The sequence below is a fragment of the Chionomys nivalis genome, chromosome 23 (genome assembly GCF_950005125.1).
Source record: "Chionomys nivalis chromosome 23, mChiNiv1.1, whole genome shotgun sequence".
NCBI lineage: Eukaryota > Metazoa > Chordata > Mammalia > Rodentia > Cricetidae > Chionomys > Chionomys nivalis.
Genome location: NC_080108.1, coordinates 18,434,336 through 18,458,122, shown reverse-complemented (window position 1 = coordinate 18,458,122; position 23,787 = coordinate 18,434,336). Strand labels below are relative to the sequence as shown.

Sequence of the window (23,787 nt, the reverse complement as noted above, 5' to 3'; positions counted from 1 at the left end):
CAAAACTGATACCAATTTTAGAGACATAAACTCACTTGTGTATGTTTGTGTAGTATGTACATGAGTGTGTATTCACATGTGTATAGATATATATGTGTGCACACGTGTGTTAAGACGTGAAGTTGTTGGATGTCTTTCTCAGCCACTCTCCACCACTTTATCTATTGAGGCAGGGTCCCTCACTGAAAGTGGAGTTCACTTATTCCAGCTACTCCAGCTAGCCATCTTGCCCTGGGTACCCCCTGTCCCTGCCCCTCTAGTGCTGGGATGACAGACATCAGTCACACCAGATCAATCTTTGCATGGATTCTAAGGATGTGAACTCCAGCCCTCACACTTGTATGGTAAGCACATCATCCAGGGCCTTTGGGGTTAGGGATTGGCAAAGCACTGTCTGTGAAAGAATGAAGACACACACACACACTGTTCACACACAAGAATTAGGGACAGCCTGAAGCCTACTTCAGAGCCCAGGCAGTAGCTTATTCAACACCCTAAACTTTCTCAAAAGTAAAAACCCCTTGCTGTGAAAACAACTCACGTGTTTTCCGACACCATCAAAGACCAACTATCCGAGTAGAAAGAATACTCAGTAGAGAAATCTGGGTTCGACAGCTGACCCTATCACGAGCACTCATTTCCCTGAACGTCTGCCTATAAAACCAAAGGCATACAGGGACTGGCGAGGCCAGATGGCTCAGGTGATAAGGTGCTTGCCGTGCTTGCCATGCAAGCATCAGGACCTGGGTTCTGATCCCTGGCTCCTGTTTAAAAAATCAATAGAGTAGCCTGTGCCTATAATCCTAGATTTGGGGAGTTGGTCACAGGACAGTCTCTAGGACTTGCTGACCAGTCTAGTTAAATCAGTGAGCTCGAGGGTCAGTAAAAGACCCTGTCTCAGAAAGGAAGGTGGAGAAGTGATTGAAAATGACATTCAACGTCAACCTCTGGCTTCCATATGTCCACACACAACTGAAGGCATACACTGACTACAGCCTTTGCTTCTTCCAGCTGTGAGATTAGCCAACTACAAATGTCGACCAAAAAAATCAAAAATAAAAAAAAAAAAAGCCTATGATGAGTATGCAGATGAAGAAGCATCATTGACACTTAAAAGAATAAAAGGATATGGCCGTTTTTAATGACAAAGAGAACTTCTGAAATTGGTTATTTTTAAGGTAAATCTAGGAAGAAATCCAGGAAGATATGTCCAATAACAGATTATTAGCGGCTGGAGGATTTTAGGGGCCAGATATTGAAACATCTGAAGCTGAGAGAGTGAGGTGTGGAGACGCTGTGTGAACAGTCTGTTGGCACGGATGCCAAGGAGAAAGTGTAAATATGAACGTGAGGCAAGCAGTCCACACAGAGTACAGCTTTCTGAGCCAGGTAATCGAGAAACGGCTCCTGATGCCAACTCCTTGCTAGCTGTGTCCCTCATCAATTGCCTAAGTCTGTTTCCTCAGCTCTAAGGTAGGGATAATCAGAATCCATGTCTCCACTGAGACCATGAAGGGAAGGCTCTGGTACTCCTCAATGAGCTCCCGTGTGTCCCAGCTGCACCGAAGAGGTTGTTAAGTTATGATGAGCACAGCAGAAGTAGCAAGGGTGGTGGAGTAGAAGAATTCTGTGATTTTTTTTTTTCACTCATGAAAATCTGAAACGGTGAAATTCTAGAATGTTCTCAGTGGCTCGCCTTACATGCCAAGTCTGAACAGAGGTAACATTCCCTTTTGATTTAGTATCCCGAAAACAGTTTTTAATTGTGCAAGTTTTAAGTTATGCAAGGTCTCCAGGAAGGAATCCAGGTTGAAAACGCAGCCCCCCTGGAATGCTGGTTTTATGACTGTCATAATGTAGTTTTGAATAGCATCAGTCTCATTCAGAAAAAGGCAGTCTCATTCAGATGAGGACACTGGGCCAGACGTTTTGCTTCAATTTACGTGTGAAAAAAGCTGAGATATAGATCAGACAAATGCCAGACTACCTCAGGGCCCCTAATGTAGGGGGTAGAAGCCATTTCTTCCCCACTGAGGCTGGCATTCATGACTGTGAGCCCTAGTGGAACACTTTCCCGGTCACCTGGCTATGAGTTGTGGCTTCTAAAGCCCAGGCCACCTTTTTGTACTCTTCCCAGGGCACCCACCTTCTTACCTGTGTTGTAGAAGATGGTTGACTCAATGGTGCAGTTCTTGAAATAGGTGTCTGTGGACGTTACGTCTTCAAAATAACATTTGTCAAAGAATGTGTCCTCAAAGAGGACATGTTTAAAATACATCTTTATGAACCTGCGGGAAAGACGGCTTCCCTGAGTGAAGCTTCCCAGAAAAAGAACATTTGAGGACCAAAATAGAAAACACAGAAGGACAAAAGCGACTAGTCTGTGGCAAAGGTGCTAGGGCCTAATTTCAAGCCAGACTACTGCCCCATTTCTCAGCTGCATTTCTATGTCTGACAGTAAACTCTAGGGCCATGGAAGAAGCATCTGGTCCGGGTATACGTGGAGGACTCTGCACTGGTGGCAGAGCTCCCAAATTCAGGTCCCCAGACCTTCCCATTAGAATGACAGAAGGGTGGAAAGTATGAAGTGAAGTTATAACCAACAGCTCACTTTCCCACAAGCCTGGAACCCATGCCTATCCCCAGGCAGATGGGTACCGTCCTGTACATTCATAGCAGAAAATAATCACCACAGTTCCTTTGGGGGGACATTTTCACAGAATTTAAATCTTACATCTCCCTTGATTAGGAATTATTTTACATACATTTGCTCATATATTCAAGGAGATACATTTATTGGTCCTTATAGCAATATTGTTTATGATATCAATGGATTACTATGTCTAGTCACCTATGGGTGTACATCTGTGTATTCATGAGATCTAGAGAGATGACAGACAGCTATCATACAGTGTACTACTATCTGGCCATTATAATAAACAAGACAGACCTCTCTGTATTAATAAGAAGCAATGTTTAAGATGTATTAAGTGAACCAAGAATAATGGTTCACGCTTGTAATTGCAGCACTTGGGAGACTGTAGCAGGAGGGCGGCTTTGAGTTTGAAGTCAGCTTGGACTATCTAGTGAATTTCCAGACAGCCTGGGATGCAAGCAAGCCTCTGTCCTGGAAGGAAAGGAGGAAATGAGAGGAAAGAAGAGAGGGACATATAAAACAAAAATATTTAAAGTCAAGATATAAATAGAGTTGACAGAATATGATACATATTTTCCCAAATGTATTTTCAGAGTTATACCACAAAATGAAAGCAGTCATGGTGCCTGAAATTGTTGTAATAAGAATAGGAACTGGGTCAGCTCTTCACTTTAGACCAAGGGTATGCAGGGGGTTTTGTTTATTTGTTTTTGTTTTCCCTTAAAAACAGGCAGTTAATAATAAGCGGGCAAGGAAGGCATCTAGGTAGTTAAGAGGCACAGCCACATTGGAAGGCTACGTGGTTCAGCCTCCAAGCCCATGCTAACTTAAATGGAAAGGAATTCCATTGTGTGCATGTTAATGTGATTCCCTGTAGCTTGGTCAGATGCTTAGGCAGGATGCCTTCAGACAGGTTCTCATTAGTTAATAATCACAAACCACTCACTCTTCATACATCAGTACATTCAGTCTTTAGCCAACCCTTTCTGAGCATGGTACTAGAACTCATAGGTACTTCATCCTACGAGTAGAGAGAAAAACTATGTTCCCCTTCCTTCAGGCTAAGTGGACAGAAGAAGCGATACTTCAAGCAAAGTAGACCCCTGCCATACAGTGGGGTCACAAGGAAGAGAAACGCGGGGTGCTGAGGGTCATTGTTCCTCTTCAGCACCCTGAGAAGATGTGCTTTCTGACAACACAGAATGGCCAGTGTTCCACCATACCCTGCTCAGAGCCTGACCTAGAGACGCAAACCATTGGCTCTACAAAGGGACTTCCCTCCCCCAAAGAAGGTTTGAACCGAACTAGAGCTTGCCACAGTGATAGCCCCTAACCACATCATTAGAATAAAACTAGGAAACTACTGATAAAGATTCAGTTTCCGTTGCTGGACATGGTGGTGAACACCTGTAATCCCAGCACTGGGGTTGCTGAGGCAGGAGGATCAAGAGTCAAGGCTAGCCTAGGATATTCAGTGAAACCTCTCTCTAAATGTATATATCATATTTACCGGAGGCAAAGACCAGATTATTACACTTTCAAAGTGTGTTGAGATTATTGGTCTAGGAAATAAAAATACTCCGTGAAGGGAACCCTGCAGGAGGTGACAACAGGCATGGAAAGGAACACGAAGAGGTGAGAATAAAAACTCAGGTCATATTGACTTCATCAACCTGGACCAAGACTCTGCTCAGGGAGTCTGATCCCCGTGGTTTATTTCCAACAAATTTAAGCGCAGTATGATTTGGAAAAGAGTTTCCTGGTGTAATACAAGTATGGGTGCACAAGAAGGCATGATTGCATCAAAACTTAACTCAGGGTAAAAGTTGTTTCTTCCAAGAAGATGGGTTCTAGAACGCAGAGGAAGGACCTGACCTGACCTCCGTCATACAGACAGCATAGAGGTCACTTAGGCTATTAGCTATCTCTGGTCCTGGTTGTGAGAGCTTGGGGGAGCCTCTGGCTATACAGATAACGGAAGGATCATTTAGACCAATAGGTATCTCCACTTCTGGTTATAGGGTCTGGATGCGGTCAACAAACGACAAGGGGGTTAGTCACTTCCAATTCCCAGCTTTCTGGACGGAAGAACAGGTTTGACATCGTCCCCTCTGGAAAGACAACCCTGCATGCTTAGCATTCCGCATTTCTCTGGAAATCTGTGGACACAAGGACCTCCATGCTGTGCTCCCAACAACTTTAATCATTTTTTTCTCAGGCCCAAATTTGAATGGACATTTGAACTCCAGCTTCTAGCGTCTGAACTTCTCAGTGTCTAGAGACAAGCTAATTGGAATATGGCAGCTAACACCTGTCAAAACAGCACTGCGGAGGCTGGCTTAGGAGAGCAGCTGTGAGGTAGAGGGCAGCCTCAGCGACAGAGTGAGACCTGATGGGGGAACAAGAGTACGGTGGCACTTGCCTATGACCCCAGGGTCCCAGCATTTGAGAGGCAAAGATAGGAAAATCAGGAGTTCAAGTCACTCTCAGCAAGGAATCCATGACCAGTCTGGCGTATAGGAAATCCTGCCACAGAGGGGGAAGGGGCAGAGGTGAGGGTGGTAGGAGAAGGGAGGGGAAGAGAGGGGAAAAAAAGCTATCTGGGGCACTTTTATTACAGGAAGATGTCTGTGATTTCAGATATTGTGCACCAGATGTATTTACGCGGGACAGCTATTCCTGTCTCAGCCTTTTCCTTCTTTAAGATATCTTTCTCTTTAATATAATAATAGGCTGATGATGTGGCCTCCAAAGGTATTTTAATATTCTTCCAAGGGTGGGTGAGAAAGCCAAGCCATAAATCAAAAACGAGTCTGACGCAGGCAGACCTTAAAATGTATCTCCAAGTGGGTTATAAAAAGCCAAAGTTATAAGGAAAAGGATGCAAGGAGAAAGGACCAACACATATTTTCTGGGTCTTTCTTTACATAAATCATCTCTCCCAATACCAGTTTACACACTGAGACATCCCAAGATTCCTCACTCTGGAGAGTTCAAGGGCTGAAAGCAACATGACCAAAAGCAGGGACATTGGTATCCACCTTCAAGTATAGTACTTGGGAGATGGAAGCAGGGGATTATGGGTTCGGAGCCAGTCTGGGCACATAGTGAGATCCTGTCTCTAGGCAAGAGAAGCCACTGATAATGCTTTCTAGATAATAGTTTCTAGAAGAAAACTATTGTGATGGCTCCGCTGAGCCTACCGGGCTCCAGGGGATAGTTCCAACCCTGTGGTCATATGGGCAGCCCTGGGGGAACCCTGTGAGCCACAGACCAAACACAAAGGCATAAACATGTGAAGAGGGTTAGCAGGGGTGAGAGGGAGGGAAGACACATGGAGCATCTTGTGCATGTATGAAATCGTCAAAGGTCAATGTTAAATAATACATTTTAAAATTTGAGAAAAGCATCATCATTGAACAACCTATTTTGGTCTCCTAAGCCCCGACAGCATGGTCATCTTTTGTGGATGCATGAGATCCACCTCTGCTCATTGCGTGGTTTTACTTTCTACCCCTGCTCTCCCTGCTTCCTGCCGAGCTCATTTACAGGTGAATCTCGCAGGCCTCGCTTTCACCCTGAGCTGCCCACAGCTGACCTTTAATGAAAGCGCTGTCGACTTTGCCTTTCTGCTCCTGGCTGGCAAATCACCTGCGTGAACGGTGACACATTCAACTGCGGGTCCAATCCCGAGTGTCCGGAATATAGCCCTGACTCTCCTTGTGCTGTGAGGAAAGATGGGGATCAGGACATTGTTTCCAGGACCCTGAACCATGGCAGACAGGAGTCAGGTAGCTCTCTCTGGTGCTCTTCCCCAAGCCTACCCCTTTCACCAGCCAGTCCAGCCAAATCGCTTCCTCCCAGCAGGAGACACATTAATTACTCAGTTCCTAGTTAACACATACTCAGATGGGAGCCGCTCTTCTTAATTACTAATAAGGGTAACCTGAACTGGCCTTTTGGCTAAGAGTGTAAAATATGAATTTAATTCTGTGCCTTTTTTGCGCTTTGAAAAACAAGCTCTGGAGTAAACGGAATGCTGGACCTCAGAGGCACTGTGTGCCATAAGACGCACTAGGAGTCAGTGGGTGATTGGGTGCTTTCATTTCTTCTTGAGGTCAAGCAGATAGGTTTCTCAGCGGGGTGAGGGTTAGCTTTCAGTGGTACCTTCAATACATGGAGGAAGTCCGAGGCCCATCTATATAGAAGTCATTTCCTCTGTGTGTTTTAGTAAATAAAATAAATCATGGTCATCTAAATTTTAGCGTAGCAATGTGGGCATAGTACCACAGGAGAATGCTGGCACAAAGGTTAGATGTCCAGGTGTTACAGGTTGGGACTTTGAAGGAAAAGAAGCACTATCACTTCCTGACCAGCAGATGGCAGCATAACACAGGACGAGAAGCATGGTGTTCTTTCAAATCAGTCCATGACAAGGAATACACTTTGAACTCAAAGGGTTTCAGAGGGGAAGTTATGTAACCAGTGATAATTCATGTACTCCAGTGATTGGTGATGGTGCCAATATTAAATTGTGATGAACACAGAGGTTATAGCATTGACAGTGATGTGTCTAGGTCGTGACATCTCCAGCAATTCGACATAATCCTACGGTCATCCATACACCACTGAACTCAAGGACTTTGCTAGCTAGAGTTCCAGAAGGCAGACTTCAAGGGACCCATACTCACCTTGAAGAACAATATGACCCAGAACAAGCTTATCTAATGCCCCGCCTGTCTCTACCACTTCACCTCCAGAAGGCAACCTCAGAGAGGCAAATTAGTGGGCTAAACTATCCGTTTCGTCTGTCCAAGGACTACAGAGATGCATCAGATGGACTGAGGAAGCGTCCTCATAAAGATGTAGGCAGAACCTTTCTGATGCTCAGCTGATTTCTCTCCTAATGCCAAGGCTCCCATTGACCATAGAGCATCCCGGTTCACCTTCTGAAGACTAGCACAAGGTAGTTCCATAATAGCCTTGCACAGAGAAGTTTCCAGAATCAAAGAAAAAGTTCAATGGCCAGAACACAGATTGTTTCAGAGACCTCAGCACTAAAATCTGTGGGTCCTTTATTTCTTGGTTCAATGGCAATTTCATAGTCACTCACATGACCGTCAGTCACTCTCTGGGAGCTTGCTAAACACAGTTCAAGCTCAGAGGAGGGCATGCGCATCCTAGCGAATAATGTGGCACCATGATGGCGTGTGACTTTCTGTTCCCTTCCATCAAAGGGTCAAGTTCTCAGGAAAGAAGGCCAGATTGGCCACCCGCCACCAAATATCATCTCATAGTCAGGAAATGAGAGGATTTGGGGGGTCAATGCAATACAGATTCAGTTGGGGGGGGACTGTAGTGTCTCTAGCAGCCAGGATGGGTGTGAGGACCACTTTATCCTTGGAGCTCATCCTTAGCACATTGAACTCTCATCTTCCCCACGTTCTCTCCCAAGGGAAGCCCCAGGGACTGTCACTCGGGTCCAGGGAAAGCCCGTGGCCACACACTTACTTATCATTCACAAGTTTCCCGTGCTGGTGGATCTGGTTTTCCATTGTGAAGTTGATGGTGGCCCCGTGCACATGCTCACCGAAAAACACCTTCATTTTAGACTTATATTCTTCATCCTGGAAATACCGGATCATATCAGGGAACCAAACCGTCAGGCCATAGTAACTACAAGAGAGAAGGCAGGAGGTCTGAGAAACCACAGGGCTCATTTCTTCAGCAGCAGAATCTGCATCGATGACTTAATGTAGATGAGGCTTAATGTAGTAATTCTGATCATTATTTGAAAATACATAGTTCATCACATTAACATATCTAAGAGACAAAAGAAAACAGTATTCTGAAATCCATTTGATTTAAAAACTCATTTGCTATTTAAAAACAACTACCAATGATTATGGACTGACGGACCCTTCTTTAACCTACAGAAAACATATTAATTCAAACGCCAGAAGTGTAGTAAAAATGGACCTACTAAAAGGTATTCCACCTAGTGTGAGGAGCAAGGCAGCATGCTCATCACCACCGACTTAGCAGCTCTTACCCAGCCTGGTCAGATGAGAGAAAGAAACAGGAACAGGGTCTGAACAAACAGCTCAGTGGATAAAGTCCTCATCGTTGCATTCCTAAAGGCTGGGTAGACAAGATGGCCTACCTGGAGAGGTACAGTCAGGGAATCCCTAGTGCAAGCTGGCTAGCTAGACAAGACAAATCAGCAAGATCCAGGTTGTGTGGCACCCTGCCTCAGCGAATGAGGTGGGAATAATCTGGGAAGACACTCAACTTTCAATGTCTGGCGTGCACACACACACAGTATAAAAACATACCTGCATACACCACATTTACACATGAAACAAACACAGAAATATGAAATTGTAAAAATATCTCTCTTTTTGAATACTATAGTTTATACCCTAAACCCTAAGATGTCAACTCAAAGCAATAGAAACATTCCACTCACTAAAAACGATGCCCTATTCTATGGATGTCAAGAAAAACACACATGGGGGAGAGTTTACTAGTGCCTAAAAGTGTATCTGATGGCTTTATCACTTTTGACCCTTGAATCACACATCCATTGACAAAACAGTCCCATCGTAAAGTGTCCTGCACACAGGAATAGACATTGTGGCACTCTTTTTTTTTTTTTACGATTTATTTATTATGTGTACAGCATTCCTTCCATGTGTGCTTGCATGCCAGAAGGGGATGCCAGGTCTCATTATAGAAAGCTGTGAGCCACCATGTGGTTGCTGGGAATTGAACTCAGGTCCTCTGGAAGAGCAGTCAGTTCTCTTAACCACTGAGCCATCTCTCCAGCCCCATGTGGCACTCTTTACAAGGGCAAAAATCTGGCACCTCCCAGGAGTCTAGAAAGGGAGCCTTGGATAATGATGGGTGAAGGGGTACGACCCAGACATATCATTTCACTGCAAAGAAGGAAAGTCCAGGTTAGGTAGCACATGTTTGTAATTCCAGCACTTCGGAGGTGGAGGCAGGAGAATCAGAGTTCAAGGACACTCTCAGCTACATTGTGAATTTCCTGTCAGTCTGGACTACATGAATCCTATCTCAAAACAAGGAAAGAAAAGCAAGGAAGGAAAAAAGAATAGGAGAAAAGAGAGAAGATGGAGAGAAAAGGGAAGGAAGCAAGCAAACAAAACGCTGGTTGATTGGTGTGGATTGATATTCAGAAAACATAACTGAGTACAATGAGCAAATGCAAAATGTTTTCCTTCGAATAAGAAGAAACATCTGCACATTATGCATACACATAGACCTTGGAAAGAAGATACATACATACATAGACCATGGGAAACAGTTACATACACAGACCACAGATCATGAGAACATCTACATATAAACAGACCTTGGGAAACAGCTACATTCATACACAGACCTTGGGAAATGGCTACATTTCTACATAGATCTTGGAAAGCATATATATATATATATATATATATATACATAGGCCTCAGGAAATAATCTACATATACATACATTTTAGGAAACACTCACATATATACATAGACATTTGGAAATATCTACAGGTATCTGTACACATTTGCTTACATTTGTTTAAAAAAGGGGAACACTGGAGTGATAAACAGGAAATAAAAGATGATTATATAGTAGAGGCAGAAGGGAGTGGGTGGAAGAGGCAGGAGTGGAGGTAAGATTTCCTAACGTTCCAACCTTGGAAATGTATTACCTATTCAAGTAAATTAAATTAAACATAAATAAATATAAATGAAGCCCACTTTTTAATTGCCGGTGAGTTGGCTATTAGTGCGCACCACATCTGGCTTCTAAAATGTTGAAACTGAATAATTTGAGAGTAGCGGGGTCAGTCTTCCTCTGTATTCAAATAGGCTGGAGTCCATACCTTCCAGCCAGGTACTGAATGACGTTAGATTTGCCCATATTCACCCCATAATCAAAGAGATCACTAGAGCCCATTGCCTTTCTGGGGTTTAGGGGGGTCATAGGCTGTAGAACAAAGCAATCTCACGGATCTAAGTTTACAATCTTGCTAACTGAGCACTGTGTAGCAGTTACCCTTTGTGCACACAGCTGAACAGCTCTACGTGCTGTACGCGCCCTCCAGAGCCACCCTAGGGAGCAAGATGATGCTGTCTGAAGTCAAGAACTGTCTGGGGTACCAGCCTGCAGCTTAAGACCAGAGCCACTTGCAGCTCTTTGTAATTTGTTTTTCTGTATCGTTGGGCACAGTAGGGCAGGAGCTGAAACTTTATTCAGACTTCAGCCTTCAGGAAAGTACAGGCATCTTCAGCGTGGGGGTGAATCCAAGCGAGTGAAAACCGACAGACCAGTCTCACTTCCTTAGTCAGTAACAGGAAAGGAGACTGCCATCTGTCTACTGAGACAAAAGGAAATGTTGGCTCGGGAGTTTCTGAAAAAAAGGGCCATTGGTTTTTTTAAAAAAAAACAGAAGCTCAGTAATTAACAATTATAGCTAACAGTAACAATCAGTTCACAACCGATAATCAGCGCCTACTTGAACTCCGCTGAGGAGGAAAGCATTGGGATTGAGTGGAGAGGGAAAAGAGGAGGACAAGAAGATGATTATATCAAGGTGATACATGTCACTGTTAGCTTGATTATTTCACAACGCTTTTGTATATTGAAGAATTCAGTTGTGCGCTCTAAACATACTCATTTCCCATTTGCCAGTTATACCTCAGCATAGACAGAAGAGAAAGCTCAAAAGAGTCAGCCTCTCCTTCCTTCAGACTCTTGTTTAGTTTACAGGCAGCCTTCAGGCTTTCTGCAATCCCAGCAAGACTAGCCCAAGGCTGGACCGCCTCCTCCTCCTGACTGCTCTGAGGATTCTTGTTGGCCTAAGGGAGGTCTCTGTTCACAGAAGCCACTAGGCAGGGTTGCTTGTGATGTGTGAACCAAAACATCCACTCTGACGCCAAGTGCACTTGGCCAATTTATAAGCCTCCATCAACAGACCAGGCTGTGGAGGGACCGGTGTGAGGTGGAACTTACCTTAACGCCATGGTGAACCAGACCACTGCCAGAATCAGGGTGTTCATTCTGTAGGGTCCCATCACACAGTACAGGGCGTTGTCCCAGACCTAAGACCCATATCAGAGAAGGACAATTAAAGCCGGGGGCTGGCAACAGAGAGAGCACATCCCTCAGACTTGCTAATAAAGTAACTAAGACATCACAGAAGAAGGGGGCAGCCCACCCTCTTCCTAAAGGAAGAAGCCTTGTCTACATAACAAGGCAAATCCATCCCTTCTTTCTGGCTAGCCTTAAACATCAACAGTCCTGTAATTTTCCCGCCCCCTTCCCCCAGGAACATGGAATTTGGGTACATGTGACCAAAAGCACACCGAGTTTGGGTTCCAAAGCATTCAGCAACCTGTAACAGTCAGTTCCACCCCCCACCCCACCTCCACCCCACAACCCATGGGCAGAGTAACACTTTAAATGTTTATTTACCATAAAGCACGAACCCACTGAGTCTCAGGAGAAGCTAGCTGGCTACCCCACTCAACAATTGGCTTGATCCTTGCCTGAAAGACCCCTGGCAAAATGGAATCACTGTTTATAGTTCCTTCCCAAAGTCATTTAAAATCCCAGAGTCATTTATTTTTGTCACGTCTTCCTTGCTGTGGGTTACTTAAAGAGAAGTTGCTGGGAAGGAGGAGGCTTGCTTAGGCTGTCAAAACCAGAAAGAACAGCAAGACAAAAACACCACACTTTAAAGCACTGACATCTCTAGGCACAGGGCAAGTTTGGAGGTGACCTTGCATGGAGCAGACACCTTCCTTGGGGCTGCCTGCTCTCTGTATGTTGCCTTAGTTTAAGGATGCTTGTTACATCTTTCTTCTTCACCCACTGAAATAACAGACTCTTATGCATGTTCACAGAGAGTACCTGTTTGAAAATGGTCATGAACCTGACCAACCAGCGCTGGTACCAAGTGCCGGTTGAACTCTGGATCTCAATGAATTCGTCCATTTGCTTGGGTGTTTTGATGTGAGAAACCTGGAAAACAAAGACAGATGTGGCTATTTCAATGCCATTTCTCTTTGTTTTCTTTTCAATGTTTACTTTAATGCAATTGGCTTTACTGAATTATTTATTATTCAAAAAGCATTTGCCTATCCCCTAGTTATGATTTTTAATCAAAGATTTGCATGAGAGTGAACCTTCCCACATGGACATGTCTGACTGCAAGCAAAATGAACTAGAATTTTCCCAGTAAATCAGGCCAATCAAGACATTAAGAAATGTTTATTACTGGGATCATAATATGTTGACTGACTGAGATGGTGTTGCCTTAAAATTTGCCCTTGTATATGAGTGGGTATACCATCACAGAAGTTTGGGATACAGCCTGGCAACAGTGTCGGGGAGAGATGCTGCTACTTAAGAAGTTTGAAAAACCCAACAGAATGAGAGGAATCGCGGTGGCCATGACATCGCAGCTTCCTTGGTACAAATGAGTTTTGGAATCAGGTAAAGTGTGTTCTGCTCAAGGACATGAAAAACATGGGAAGCCCAAAACAAACAACCCTCACTCACTAAAACAGAGACTTTCAAGAAACATGATGTTTAAACCGATGGTTGGATTGCAGACCCAGTGAGTGCTTAGGAGGTTCCTGACCATGCAAACCACTTTAGTGTAGTTATCCAGGTCCACAAGGCTGACATTCTCCCCAAATTCACAGGACCAGAAGAGGAGTGTGCTCAAAAAACTCGGAAGCAGTTTTATCTGTTCTCTAAGAAAGTATTTGAATAGATAAAAAAACAGATCCGAGTTCTCTGTCTCTTTCTCCAGCCAATGACTGAGAGTGTGAAGATGTAGAAGAGAAACACAGACGGAGCTGGGCAACCTTCAGGATGGCCAGACACCTGCTCTTGCTCAACAATGGGCTGACGGACACATCTGTGCAGTCTGGGCATCCCGGCTGCACAGCCTTGAAAAATGCTCCTTGTTCTGGGGTTAGCCGGGAAAACTGGGCGAGTGTCATAGGAGTCTCAGCAGAAGGACTCGGCTGAAGCAGATGGAACAGGGCTTCAAATCATCAAATAGCCCCTTGGAAATCATGGCAGCAGCTACCGCCGGAGGAGGCCAAAGGGAAAGGGTGCCACCGGGTTAGAAAGCCCCTTAATAAATGGTACTCCGAATCACCAAAGTAGTCACAATGGTGTAAATTTTCTTTGCTTTGCTCCTTGGGGAAATAACACCTTGTTCCCAGTCCTGGAGAGTGGGCGTGTTGATTTGAAGCGAGAGTGCTGTAATTTACAATTAATTAGAACACTCTCTCTGGTGCCACGGAGAACAGCATATGGCCTGGGTTCCTGTTTCCCCTGCAGAACACAAGCTCTTAGCAGAATGCTCCAAGGTCCTGACCCTCCAGAGGTTTGTCTGCAAGGAAAGCTTCTGGCTGTGGCTGTCTGAGCACGTGGGAGAGCATATCAGAGCTGTAAAGCTCGGGTCAGTAGGGAGTGGGCGCTCAGCCTCACAGATTCAGAGCTGACCTTCTTAGGCTCCAGAGTGCACTGTGAGTGCTTAGAGGCCACACAGGAACCAGCTGGTGGCCCTGTCCAGCGGGCGGAGTGTGCACCACCTCCTGACGGCCAAGGTCAGCCCAGCTGCCTGAGGTCAATCAGTTCTCTGTTTCTCCCTCCCTTTTTCCTTCCCTCCCCTCCCCTTCCCCTTTCATTTCCCCTTTCTCTCTCTTCTTTCCACCTTCTCCTCCCCCTCCCCTTCCTCTTTTGCTTCCTTTCTTCCCTCTTCCCATCTTTCTTCTCTCTTTCTCCCTTCTCTCCTTTCCCTCTGTCCTCCTTCTCTCTCTCTCTCCCTTCTTTCCTCTTTCTTGGACTATCTAGTTATTCACTGCAGCAAGCTCATGACCAACAAGGCAGTTTGGAACGCTGAGCTATAATCTTTTAACTGTACTTTCCAATTAGGCAAAAACCACTAAAAGCAGATATGAGCCTCCGGTCTAGGTAGAGGCTTAGGTGTTGGGGTGAGACACAAATTCATCTCAGATGCACAGGCATCTGAGAGCCCGTTGCATTCCTCTCCATGAACTTGCTTCCCAGTGTGCTCCCATCCCTGATATAAAGAGTGGTCCTGAAGCAAATGGCTTAGTTTGTACCTTTAGATATTGGAGTGCTTGCTGCTTATGTCATTGGACTTCCTCGAAGGAGCAGAGAAACTAGCAGAATGTTCCAATATCTCCCCGAGAAAACTTTCCCTTGAACTCCCACAGCAGAATCCCAACCACCTCAGGATTGGAGCTACAGACTCACAAATCTCTTCTGTTCAGATAAAAGCCTAATTGTAAATGTGCTGGAGCTTATCTCTTTGCTCTTTCTCAAGTGAGAATGCAGGATCGCTTTTCTACAAAGGACAGCCAGTCTTAGAAGTCAAGCTAGTTTTTCACAAGTATTCTTACAAAAACCATAGTCTGGTTGCCCTGGGAGAGGCTTCTGTGTGAAAGGTGACCAAGCATAAGAACATACACACACACACATGCACACGCACACATGCACACACGCACACACAGACACGGGTTGAAGAGGAACTTTCTATCATGACACCTCTTAGGAGAGTCCGTAGTTTTGATAAATCATTATCATCAGCTTTTTAATAACATCACTAAATTCACAAATGCTTGCTGAAGGTGGCTGTCTGAACGACATGTGCTCCACACCAGGTGATGTGATCCAAAAGCCATTGCAGCTGAGATGGATTCAGAGAATGGAGGCAGAGAGAGCAATGGAAAGGAAACGTCTCCTGGGATGTACCAGGAACTTGTTCTTGCCCAGGCTGTGGGACAGGTCAGGGTGAGGACTGCAGAAATGATGGCATGGACAGGGAGAATGCCCTAAGGCCTGGCTTCTGCAACGGTAGCCCACCTGGGTACCACAGTCCACAGAGAGCATGTGGCTAGAAGACTGGGAGGGCTGCTGACCCTTCACATCTTCATCTGGAGTATTTCTGCTATTTGTGCTTCACAATAAACTTTAGTAATGGAAGTATTGGTCACATAAAAGAACAAGGGAATTGATGTAGGAGGATCTTCTGTTTTATGTTGATTTCATTGGTTAAATAAAGAAACTACCTTGGCTTTTTGATAGGGCAGAAAATAAGGTAGGTGGAGTAGACAGAACAGGATGTTGGGTAGAAGGCACTGTGGTGGATGCCATGGCTCTCCTCTCCGAGATGGATGCCAGTTAGACTCATCCCGGTAAGCCACAGTCACGTGGTGATACACGTTATTAGAAATGGGTTGAATCAATATGTAAGAGCTAGCCAATAAGAGGTTAGAACTAATGGGCCAGGCAGTGTCTAAATGAATACAGTTTCCATGTAATTATTTCCAGTGTAAACTAGCCAGGCGGCTGGGAGCCAGGCGGTGGGAAAGCGACTGGCCGTTCCTTTTACAACAGGGAATGTATCTAGGAGAACCAACAGAAGTAATGGAAGGGAAGAGAGAAGGGGAGTGGGGAGAAAGGGGGTGTTGCTAATATATACAATATATGTGTTTATAAAGATTTTAAATTAAAAGTAAATTCAAATGCTTATCATTTTAAATAATTTAAGAGCATCAGAACTGGGCCAACATGCCATTAAGCAGTTTTCTATAAAGATTGTAATGAGCTAATTTATGCAAATATATGTCATAACATTTTTCATAACTGTTAATATTTTATGATACTCCAAGGCAGGCACTGTTTTGGGTGCTTTGTTTAATCTCTGTAATAACTCTCTTCACAGACCCATTGTCTTCCTTTCCCATGTGCTACCATGTGCTGCTGTCTGGAAATCCAAAGCTTTAAGTAGCACATTAACAAGGAGACGTTAGGGGATGGGAGTTAGGTGGGTGCTCACACAGGAGGGCTTCTCGGAGGAAACCAATTAGAAGTGGGTCTGAAAGGACCTACTAAGTGCAGGTGTGAAGAGCTGCCTGTAGCAAAGCTTTACTTGGGTTTGGCTACAAAGCATGGCAAACAGACGCACAGATCTGTCTCTAAGGGGCCTCTTCGTGGAAATGACCACTTCCTGGTTCCTAAACCCAGGCTAACAGTCAGTGGTGATAGGGTGGGGAAAAGATGGGCAGTTTGCTACTTACAGATTTGAAGAGTGACAGGACTCTAATGAGATGTAACGTGAGGATTCATCTCAAGGTTATATTTAAGCATTTAGAAACGTGTGTATATGTATGTATGAAGTAACAATTAATAAAAAAAAAAAGAGGCCATGAATTTGAAAGAGAGCAAAGAAGTCTATATGAGAGGGTTTGGAGGGAGGAAAGGGGTTAGGTGTGTGTGATTATAATCTCAAAAAATAAAATGGATAATAAAAAATCAATACCAGGTTGAGCCAGTAATTTCATGTCTACAGAGCATGACGGGAAAGGAGCTACATGAACGAGAAGATTCATCACAACAGTATTTATAGAAACAAGGCAATAAAGAGTGCAGATGGACCTCTGACATTAGGGGCATGTTGAAAACAGTGTTACTGCTCTGAGCACTGACATTCATTAAAACGATGGCATCGTCCGTTAAACAGACTATGAGAGGCTGATGGAGGGAAGCGATGGCTCTGAAGACTACGAGGCAGCACTGAAAACGATAGTGCACACTGCCAAATACAACACACAAATCTTCACGTGTGCTGTTGTTCATAGGAATACAGGGAGTCCTAAATTCACTCATTTTCACTTTGTCGCAGGGGTGACTTTTGCCTGCCGCTGTGTCTGTGTGTGCACCACACACATGCCTGGTGCTCAGAGAAGCCAAAGGAGGGGATCAAATCCCCTACAACTGAAGTTACAGTGAGCTATCATGTGGGTGCTGCAAATGAAACCCCAGTCCTCTGCAAGAACAGCAACTGCTCTTAACCACTCAGCCATCTCTCCAGCCCCATAGTTCTGTGTGCGTGTGTATGTGTGCATGCTTGTGTATGTGCATGCATGTATATGTGTATGTGTGTATGAGTTCACTTGTGTGCATGCATGTGTACATGTGTGTGCATGCATGTGTACGTGTGTATATGAGTGCATGCATGTGTGTGCATCCATACATACATGTGTATGAGTGCGCACATATGTGTGTGTGCATGCGTATGTGTTTGCGCGTGCATGTGTACATGTGTGAATCGTGTGTATGTGTGTGTATGAGTGCATGTGTACATGTATGTGCATCCATGCATACATGTGTGTATGACTGCACATGTATTGTGTGAGTGCATGCACACGTGTGTGTGCGTGCATGTGTATGTGTGTATGAGTGCATGCATATGTGTGTTCCTACATGCATATGTGTGTATGAGTGCGTGTATGTGTCTGTGGATGCATGCATATGTGTGTGTATGAGTACATGCATACATGTGAACAGCAGAGGATAACTCCCAGTAGTCAGTTTTCTCCCACCACCTAGTGGGATTCAAGAATTCCACTCGAGTCATCAGGCTGTATGCAAGCGCCTCTACCCATGGAACCATTTTGCCGTCTTGCCAGCCCTAGTTAGTTTTTCTTTGTTAAAATTTTCTAATAGCATGAACAACGAAGTCAGGACCACGAGGGGTGCACCCACCCACTGAGACAGTGGGGCTGATCTATTGGGAGCTCACCAAGGCCAGTTGGACTGTGACTGAAAAAGCATGGGATAAAACCGGACTCTCTGAACATGGCGGACAATGAGAGCTGACGAGAGGCCAAGGACAATGGCACGGGGTTTTGATCCTACTTCAGGTTCTGGCTTTGTGGGAGCCTAGACAGTTTGGATGTTCACCTTCCTAGACCTGGATGGAGGGGGGAGGACCTTGGACTTTCCACAGGGCAGGGAACCCTGACTGCTCCTGGGACTGGAGAGGGAGGAGAAGAGGAGTGGGGGGAGGGGGAGAGGGGCGGGAGGATGGGGAGGGAAATGGGAGGTGGGGAGGAGGCGGAAAATTTTTTTTTCAATAAAAAAAAAAATTTCTAATAGTATTACCTAAGGAAAAATCTAGAAAGACAGCTACTAAAGTGCAAAGACGATGTGAGGAGATGCTAGTCAATAGAGTGCTTGTTGCCCACACATGAGGACATGAGTGTGATTCCCCAGAGTCCACAGTAAGAAAGCTGTGTGTGCCCTTATCAAGGTGGAAAGTGGCGAGGAAGACAGCCGAGGTTGACCTCTGGCCTCCACATGTACCCACATATCCATACATACATGTGCACCTCCCCCCACATATATACATGCAAAAAACAAATAATAACTCTAATGAAGAGATCTTCCAGGCATAAAAGTGATAGAAATATTCAACGAATACTCGTCTTTCAACAAAGTTGATGTTCCATGCAACACATAGTGGCAAAGTGCCTCGTTGGTCCAGGCTAGCACACTCACCGTGAACACCTTCTCAGGGGTCCCCTTAGCCCGCATGTTGGTGTCATGGACTTGCTTGAGAATCATCCAGGCTTCATCATGTTTGCCCATCTGAAAATCCAAAGATAGGGACATGAAAGTTCATGGCTGCATATGCCTTCTTTTTGTTGGGATGGGAAGCCCTACACCCCTAAACAGTGCACCGGGTCTGCAGCATTGGACATGGACCCATTAGCCATAGGGGACAACTATGGCACCCTACAGGTTGTGATTTCAAGGGGTAAATGGCACGTTATTATCATTATGAATAATTACTGTCGTGTTGAGTGGATCGTGGTGAGACAGGCCCCTCACTGGTGAGACAAAGCAGAAAAGCAATAGATTATGTGTGAGGTCCTAGGTACTACCCCCACCCTGGTCATGCACTACAGAGTGTCCTCATTCAAGGAAGACTACTGCAGATGAAATTAGTTAACATTAGGTCATCCTGGAGAAGGATGGGTTTTCAACCCAGTATGACTGGAGTCCTTGTGCAGAACAGGGAAAGCTCCTTGTCTGCCAAGTCTCAGAGGGAGCCCAGCCCTGCTGGTGCCCTCATTTGGTGCTTCTCCTTTATGGAACCTGGAGATCAATTTGTTGAAGTCCCTCGCTGTTGCTTTCGTACAGCATCCCTAAGAAAAGTGTAGATGAAGGATGCGGTTTGTAATGGTTCAAAGCTGCCTGCTGCGTGTGACTACTGAGATGGAAGAGGGAACTCATCATGAGTCTCATTGCAAAGATCAGTAGAGGCTGATGTGGGGACTGAGGCTGTGGGAGACTGAGTGCTGTCCCCCAAGGCCAGCTCCCACTGCCTGAACACGGCAGGCACAAGAGACAGATGTCAGAGCTGAAATACTGAGATCATCAGAAGCTTTCCTGTGGATAGAGGTCTTACAGAGCTAAGAGTCCTAGAGACCCTGGGACAGTGACAAGATTTACCAAAGAGCTCACTAGGGCCACACGGGGGTGGGGGAGGGGGCAGTTTGTGAAAACGTGAAGGATCTGAGGAGGTGACCATGAGGTAGCCTAGGAGCTGTCCCTCCTACCCTGAGAGAGGGTCCCCTCCTGTTTCACCTTGAGCTTCAACCCCTGACCTGTCACCGCCACCAAAAGGAAGGGCAGAGGAAGGGCGCCAGATTTAGCGATAAGCAAGGTCGTGAACAAGGGCAAGCGCAGCAAGCAACGGGGAGAGAACACAGCAGCTGGGGACTGAGTGACTAAGGCCAGGGTTCCCGCAGCCGCTGGAGACTTACCTCCAGCAGGAACCTGGGGCTTTCTGGCATGAACTTCAGTGCCACCATGGACAAGGTGCAGGGCAGAGCACAGACGATGACAAACACTCTCCAGCTGTGGAAGTGGTAATTGGTCCCCATGCTGAAGCCCCAGCCTAGAAAGAAGCAGAAGGTTTGTGGGATAGGCTTCCCAGCAGTAGATGAAACGGAAGAACTAGGTCTCAAGGACACACAAGCCTTTTGGAAGAAGCTGCCAAAAAATGCAGGCTCCCCAGTGGTCTGGGATGAACTGGAAGTCTTCATTTTGACAAACCCTGAGCCCTGGGACTACTGGGCACTTACAGAACCTTATATAAATGTACAAATAGGAAAAAAAAAAAAGCAAATAACATCTCTCTGTTGAAGAGAGAAAAAGGACTGATTATACGAGCCAGGGAGGGGGTGGTCAAAGACATAACAGGTGACCCCGTAGAGACAGCTGACCTGAACTTGTGGGAGCTCATGGACTCTGGACTGACTGCTAGGGAGCCCGCAGGGGATCAACCCAAGCTTTTTGTGCTACAGTTGTGTAGCTTGGTCTGTTTGTGGGACTCCTAGCAGTGGGAACAGGACCTGTCCCTGGAGCTCAAGCTGGCTTTTGGGAATCCATTCCTCATGCTGGGCTGCCTGGCAGGGGGAGGAGCTTGGTCCTGCCACTGCTTGCCATGCTTCACTGACTCCCACGGGAGACCTGCCCCTTTCTGAGTGGAGATGGAGGAGGAGATGATGGGGGATGAGAGTTGGGGGGAGGGGATGGGAGCAGAGGAGGGAGGGGAAACTGTGGGAGGTAGGTAAAATAAATGAAAAAATTTAATAAGAATTTAAAAAAGAAAAAGGAAAAAAAAGAGAGAAACAACATCCCATCAAACATGGGGTGCATGCTTATAATCTGAATATTCAGGTGGCTGAGACAGGAGAATTACTGTAAGTCCAAGGTCAGCCTGGGCTATACAGTGAGACTTTATCTAAAAGAGAGAATCAGCATCCATGTCTTATTTTTACCTCTATCTTTTATTTTTCTTTGACAGGGTCTCACATAGCTCAACTTGGCCTGGAACTCACTATGCAGTTAGTCAAGGAACACCTTGAACACCTTTATCTAAACTATTTATTTTTATTTTACGTCCATAAGTGTTTTGCCTGCGTGTATGTGTGTGCACCACATGCAAGCCTGGCACCTAAGGAGGTCAGAAGAAGGTATCAGATACCCTGGAGTTACAGCTGGTTGTGAACCACTAGGTGGGTGCTGAGAATCGAACCCTGGTTTTAACCACTGAGCCATCTCTCCATCTCTAACCATGAACTTCTGATCCTCCTGCCTCTGCCTCCCAAATACTGGGATCACAGGCATACACCACCATACCCAGCTTATATGGTGCTGGGGATAGATTCAGCAGGCCCTTGTGCACACTGGACAACACTGTCCTAACGAAGCTACATTCTCAGCCCTGTATGGACATTGGATTTTGAGTGAACAAGCTGTTAACTGAAGATACCCTACTGACACACCTCCTCAAACAGTGGCCTAGAAGGCATTCTCACTGGATGCCCTTCTCCTCCTAGTGAGCAAGGAGCTCTATACCACGTGGTAGACACACCCCACAGACCAGCATGGTGTAAAGGGCCACTCTTGTCTTGATTACAGGTATCTAGTGGGTCTGCGTGCCCAGAGCGTGATCTGGTGGGAGCGGGGGAGGGATATGGGAATTCAGGAGATCCTGATGGCATCAACCCAGAGCTTGGTACCTCAGGAGTCAGAGTTCCCCCAGCTCCAGGTGACCCCGGTGAGAAGTGGAAAGTCCCAACATGACTGTGTATGTTATCCAAAGCAACTGTCCTTCTCCATTCAGATGACCCTCCTACCATGGGAACAGGAGGTGAGTAGGTCCTGTCTGCTGTTGTTGTGCAAAGTGTTGCTAGATTCTTCTTCAGAGACTACCTTCAGAAAGCATTTTTTGAGGACTTATTAGCGTCTTTGTGCTCATCACATGAAGTTCTGGGTTTCATTGTGACGTTTTCATTCAAGCATCCAATACTCTATATTCATATCCCAATATCTCATCATGTGCCCCTCCCTATGATCCCTTTTCTATTCCCAAACTGTCCCCTTCTACATTCATGTCACACGTACATAGTTAAATCGAGCCTGTACATATGAAATAAAACAGGTAATATTTGTCTGATTCTGGCTTACTTTAATGATAATCTCCAACCCCATTCATTTTCTTGCAAATGACACAATTCTGTTCTTCCTCACGGCTGAATGAGCCTTTATTCTGTATATACACCACATTTGCTTTATCTGTTCACCTGCTGATGAACATACAGGATGGTTCCATACTTCAGCTACCGTAAATTGTGCTGTAGTAAATCCAGATGTGCACCCACCTCTACAGTATGCTAACTTAGATTCCTTTGGGCAAACATCCAGATGTGCGCCCACCTCTGCAGTATGCTAACTTAAATTCCTTTGGGCAGACATCTAGGAAGTGTATAACTGAATCATAGGAGATCCCTAGTTTTATTTTGCTTTTTTTTTTTTTTTTTTTTTTTTTTTTGAGGGCAGAAACTCTGCTGTGATTTTCATAGTGGCTGTGCTAGTTTACCCAAGCACTAATTTTCAATGTCTTCATGATGAACCAACTCCCATCTTTTAAGGAGTAGCAATACAGCACGATGGGAAGAGGAGCTTGGACTATGTAGTCACATAGGTCAGAGTTCAAATCCTGACCATGTCTTATCTTAATGGGTCTTCACAGCTACGGAACGCAGGCAATGGTCTCCTGCAAGTTTGCTATGCAAGCCCGTTCCTGACAATCCATAAAAACTTACCTATTTCAAGACTAGAGTCAACATTTTCAGAATTAACTATGTGACATTTAGTGTCATAGTCTCTGGATAAAATGGATGGATTACTTTTGAAAAGCAAAGACTCTGGTAACAATACCCCCTGGGGCTTATCTAAAAACAGCCCAATCAGTGTTTTAATAGATAAGGCCTGAGAAATAAATACACCCACTCCTAACATTTAGAAGGCAGTAGCTACTTGGATACAAAACTTCTAGTTCTTTAGTTTAAAAAGAACGCTTGATGGCTGGCTCGGGTAGTGGGAGGCTCATATCTTAAGTTTTTTATGCATCATGGTTCAAGTTGTTTCTCCACGGTAGACTTCGAACCCACATCTGCTGTGCCACAAACTTTCCTACTGGACACACACCTGAATGAATAGCGAAGCAGGAGTCCAGGTGCTGAGATGTGGCCCCTTAGGCACATTTGACTACAAGAAGGGTACCCACGCCTCACCCAGTACACCCATAGAACAAGAGCACCCACACTTCATCCAGTGTACCCCTTAGAGTTAGGGCACTCACACCTCACCCAGTGCACCCCATAGACCGAGGGCACCCACTCCTCATCCAGTGTGCCTATAGAGCAAGGGCA

General features: G+C 45.3%; 1 protein-coding gene across 4 annotated transcripts in view; it reads right to left on the bottom strand.

Moving 5' to 3' along the window:
• The window catches only part of Sv2b (synaptic vesicle glycoprotein 2B), a 149,892-nt gene that overhangs the window by 10,069 nt on the left and 116,036 nt on the right, over window positions 1-23,787 (bottom strand). For all 4 annotated transcript variants that reach the window (XM_057756057.1, XM_057756056.1, XM_057756058.1 and 1 more), the window contains exons 5-10: window positions 20,329-20,462; window positions 19,058-19,147; window positions 12,581-12,691; window positions 11,681-11,769; window positions 8,168-8,332; window positions 2,155-2,288 (exon numbers count right to left, since the gene is read on the bottom strand). In XM_057756057.1, coding sequence (XP_057612040.1) covers window positions 2,155-2,288; window positions 8,168-8,332; window positions 11,681-11,769; window positions 12,581-12,691; window positions 19,058-19,147; window positions 20,329-20,462 — 723 coding nt within the window. The remainder of the gene's footprint in view (window positions 1-2,154; window positions 2,289-8,167; window positions 8,333-11,680; window positions 11,770-12,580; window positions 12,692-19,057; window positions 19,148-20,328; window positions 20,463-23,787) is intronic.